The sequence below is a fragment of the Sinocyclocheilus anshuiensis genome, unplaced genomic scaffold (genome assembly GCF_001515605.1).
Source record: "Sinocyclocheilus anshuiensis isolate Anshui unplaced genomic scaffold, SAMN03320099.WGS_v1.1 scaffold154, whole genome shotgun sequence".
NCBI classification, from domain to species: domain Eukaryota; kingdom Metazoa; phylum Chordata; class Actinopteri; order Cypriniformes; family Cyprinidae; genus Sinocyclocheilus; species Sinocyclocheilus anshuiensis.
The window spans coordinates 2,690,430-2,695,454 of NW_015546101.1; the positions used below are offsets into that span (position 1 = coordinate 2,690,430).

The 5,025-nt window shown below is 35.9% G+C and overlaps 1 protein-coding gene across 4 annotated transcripts in view; it reads right to left on the reverse strand.

Annotated features, from left to right (window-relative positions):
* The window catches only part of LOC107700470 (plakophilin-3-like), a 29,170-nt gene extending 25,783 nt beyond the window's left edge, over positions 1–3,387 (reverse strand). For 3 of the 4 annotated variants that reach the window (XM_016502130.1, XM_016502127.1, XM_016502131.1), the window contains exon 1: positions 2,119–2,533. In XM_016502130.1, coding sequence (XP_016357616.1) covers positions 2,119–2,317 — 199 coding nt within the window. In that variant the 5' untranslated portion in view covers positions 2,318–2,533. Of the gene's footprint in view, positions 1–2,118; positions 2,534–3,257 lie in introns of those variants that run through there. The other variant, XM_016502128.1, reaches the window with a different exon arrangement.
* Between the last annotated feature and the right edge of the window lie 1,638 nt (positions 3,388–5,025).

Below are 5,025 nucleotides of genomic sequence, written 5' to 3' on the forward strand. Positions count from 1 at the left end.
GCCTGCCTCCACACACAGTGACCGTGACAGAATAACCGACCCAAAAGTAAAGTATAGCGGCGTCTTTCCCCTCGTTTATTTTTCCGGTTTTTGTCAGTTTTTATTTTTCGTGTTATGGATTATCCCGCCTTCCAAATCCTCCTGCTGGAGGACCACACGGATGACTTTCTGTCCCTGGCTCACCTCACGCACTACCCGGACAACTGCCTCTGTACATTCTATCAAGTTGGACTTAACGCCACCACACGAGCGCAGTTGCATATATATTGACTTATTCTTCAGTATATTTTTTCTATAGAAAGTTGTAGTTGAAAAAAAAAACATATAATAATAATGGTTCCAAGGTTTTCGCAGTGATGCCACAGAAGAACCATTCTGCCTTTCAGCAAACAGTTCTTAGAAAACTATATATATATATATATATATACATATATATGCATACATACATATATAAATAAAATGTTTTCTGAAACATTATATATAAGCAGCTGGGTCATTTTGTCTTCTTTTTAAAAGGTCATGTCCAAACTGCGCTCTAACATAGACCAGATGCAGTTCTCCAAGTCACTTATTGTTATTAGGGTCAACAATAGGGTCAGTGGTTAAATGCCTAACATTCCTCTTGCTGACAGGCATCCCAAAAGCTATAGTTCCTGGCAGATTTTATCAAATGCTAGGATCGTTGTTTCTATTCATATTAATCAGACTTTGATTTGCAATCACAACTTTAGTGAAATATTAAGAAAGAAACATACTTTGCTAACTTTCATGCGATCTGTATACATCTAGATGTACGATACTATACTACTAGCTAAGTTTCTAAGGTTCCTATTCCTGTTAATTTGTAATTTTTAATATAATGTTTGACTTAAGTGCTTCTGTCAAGCATTAGTAAAGTTATATTTCAGCCACCTTCTTGACAAGAGAAAGCTGTATTTATACGGGGCAGTGAGGATGGGGTGTTGGGGAGGTAAGGTTTGCCCTCATTTCTACCTGCCTTTCTAAGCCAGGGAAGAAAGTGGTACCTTTCCCACGGGTTATCTACACTCCTCCTCCACAAACATACACACACACACTGCTCACAATGGCATACATCTCTAAATCACATGTGCTGAGTGATCCATTTTACACATTTGCATTTGAAAGCATCTATATATTTTGTCAAGGTTTCATTATAGAACAGTGGTCCAGTTTTCCATTCATATGAGCTTATGTAATGTTTACAAGTTTAACTTCATTCATATGAGGGCCAACATGATTGTCCAGTTTTCAGGAAAGTGTCAGGATATCAGTTGTTCCAAATTACAGTGTCCTGTTTTAGGGGGTTCCCAGCAGCAGAATCCAACCATATGCAAAACAAAACGAATGAAATGACCACTTGAACACACACACAAAAGTCTTTTTTTTTTTTGTCTCTTATTAACAAAGTAACAAAACAAGCATGCTGGAAAACCAGTGTGCGCCTGTAGGAAATGCAAGATCTGTAACCAAAACATGAAGACCAAACAGATATTTGCATTCTGATGCAAAACAAATCCTATCAGTGTCACCCAAAGTCCACGCAGAGCTATTGTGTTCACAATCTCGGCTATTGTAGAAATGTTCTGCTTATACATTTCTGACAGATTGCTTACTTAAACTTAACAATATATAATAGAATTAGACATATGATAGTGTTCATTTTATTGTGTATTTAAATAACTATTGGTTTGATAAGCCTTGGCTTTCTATTTCTATTTAAAAAAAAAAAAAAAAAGAATTTGGGCAAATTTAACATTTGAAAACACAAAAATTTGGAAAAATGTATTAAAGAGTTAACAAAAAAGTTTACATTTATTTACTCTGTTTATAAAAATGTAATGGTTGTTTTACTTATTTAAACATCAATTTGTAAGCTATTTATAACCTTTTTAGGGGAATGGGGAAAAAATCTCTTAACATTAACATTTTGTATATTCTAATTTACTATGTAACCTGAAATATGTGTCAAATTGTACATTGTAATTGACTTAAAATTTAAAAAGTTTACTAAAAACTTATTTTTAAGTTCTAGAAAATTGTAGCCTACATGGCGTAAAGAGTTTCCCGGTTAACGGATCATCAACAGGTTCTATTCACCTGTGGAGGCGTTGAGTCGGGATGAGGATGAGGGCTTCTCCGCCATGCGCTGCTGGACCTGCTGCTGGACGCGCCTGGCTTTAGATAGCAGATCCCTCCTGGGATGGTCATCGGTTGGGATCGCATATGTGGTGACCGAGGTGCTGGGCTGCAAGGCGGAAAAGAACAGGCCCTCAGTGGCCACAACAGCACTCATCATGAAGTCTGAAAACTCGCTCCAATAATTACACAATCCAAACTTTTTTTTTCAGCGCGTCGAAAACGATGATCCGAAATCCGTGTTCCGATGGAAACTATGTATTTTCCTCCCTGCGAATGCTGCTCTGAAAGAATCCCAATATCAACTGAAAGTAATTTGCCCGGACGCAGGTCAAATGAACAGCGCCGAGTACACTTGATCTGTCCAGCTCTACGTAGGCAGCTGTGCGCTACTGTCGTCAATAGATACAGAGATTGTGTAGCTGGGGCGGGGCCTTCTCATTCACTATGCTCTCAGCACTGAGATATGCATTTATCAGCCCCAGTTTAGAGTTACAGAGGTTATATGAGCTCTGCTGTGCAGATTGGGTCTGCCTGCTGTGATCAAATATCTACTTTGTTTTGTCCTCACCTAAAAGTCTCATGGTATTACCATATTTTTGACATCATACCATTTTCTCTGAGTGAATGATGCTTGAATATGCTAAATGGTATATATCAAAGTTTCAAGGTATTAACATGCTTTTGATATGGTACATATTGATGTGGGACATTATGCTTCTCTCTGTGCAAACTTTAATTGGTATTTGAATATGGTAAACATTCAGGACCATGGCATATATTTTAAAGTAGGCTACCATGGTTTTACCATCAAATAACATAAAGGCTACTATGGTAGTTTTTTGTAATGGTATGCAAAGTTGAATTCCTTATTTCTCTCTCTCTATATATATATATTAAATACTGTATAATATATATATATAAATTTGTTTTAATTAATAAAATGTAAATGTTTTAAAACTGGCCAAGTTCTTTCATCGTAGCATGAAAGCTTGTTCAAAAACGAGTTAGAAAAAAGTGTAAGGAATCTAAATAAATCAATATATTTTCTGAATATAGAAATGAAGCAGCTGAAAAACATGACAAAAAGAATTACTCACCACTAATGCGGAAGACCTCTGTTTCATTGTTTGATATGTTCTTTGTTTAATTTTCCTTTGTTGGTTTTCGAGAACAAAGCCTCACAATATCCTTTTATAAGCCCCTCTTGCTCGTCTCTCTTTCTTCTCTCGTCTTGAACTATTCTGTTTAAAGAGGAGTAACTTAAAATGTCTGTTACCCACCCAAATACTGACATTGCATCATCTCTCCTCCCAGGAACTTCAGTTAATCTTTAAAAAAAAAAAAAAAAAGATAGGAGGAAGAATGAAGGGTTCCAAAAATCCCACTTCGAGGAGAGAGGATGTGCAAACTCTTTAGTCAACAGGCTGTATGAGGTTTGAGGGGGGTTTCAGCTGAGTTGGTTTAAATGTGATTATTTTCTGTGTATATATAAACAATAAAAAGATCACTGATTCATACAGTAATGAATGTATTATTTTAGTGATTGCTTTATCCACTGCTGGAAATGAGTTGCCAAAATCTTTCGTTTCAATCAAAGGAAGGCCCATAGTTCAGAAGACACACCCAATGCAGCAGTCCAGCAACTCACCAGGTTGGTCACTAGTACCCACAACAATGAAGTTGACAAATGTTTTTGCCTTTGCTATCTATCTTTAGAGGTAATTTAAAAAGGACACAACTGAGAATGACAAAAAAAAAAAAAAAAAAAAAAGAAAAAATGAACCCCCGAAAAAGTTTAGGGTTTTTTAACAATAGGATTTATGACTGACAGCAGAAGAACATGCTGATGCACAAAACATGATTCATGATGAAAATAGATTCTGAATTCTTTATACAAAGAAATGTAAATTCCATTCTTTAAAAAGGGTATGATGAGGATCAGTGATATATGATGACAACAACATTCTTATTTTTTTGGAGTGAACTTTTAGATCTCTTATTTACAACCAACAAGTGAATAATGTAGACCAAAAGAACAAAATGAAGAGATGTTATTTGTAAAATACATTCAATTCCTATATATTTGGGCAACAAAACCAGTCCAAAATCTATAATTGGTGTGTCAGGGTAAAGACAGCTTGAGTTACAGTTGTTTATTTGGGCATCAGATGAGTATGAGATCCTTTCAACACAACAGTTATATTTGATAGTGTTCAAATACCCTGATGTGTTGTAACTACAACAGTTAATTTCATAAACAACTGTTTCGCCTTCGTAATATTTAATAGTTAGAAGATCATGCTCATCTTGTCAGGAACCCCAAAATTCATACATGCTTCAAATGAAATCATTGCATTTTTTTTACAAGTACAAGAAAAAAGATATCACAATTAAAGGCATACATTGTCTTTACATGGTAATTAGTATACTATATAGCTGTACATATTACAAGACACTTTTTAAGCATATCAGCATAGGCAATATGTGCTAAAAAGACAGGGTTGCATAACGCATGTAATAAATCACGAATCTGATGGTATTTATGCATCAGGGATGAGGGCGCTTCGTATTAGTGTGGTCTAGAAGAATAAGTGCACGATAGACATGTACACAGACATAGTAAAGGTGTAGTCACCAGTTTTCACAGTGAATAGTATTTGAGCGCCACCTAGTGAAGGCGACAAGATATTACAACAACTACATCTGTGGCAGTGAAGAGTCAAGGGCTTGTCAATCCTATAACCAACCAAGCCTGTCCTTCTGAACTCACTGTCAACAGATATCACACATGTACATAGGCTACATACACACATCATGCAAACTCCTTGGATTTTGCAGTCAAGTGATATAACACATCACAGCTAT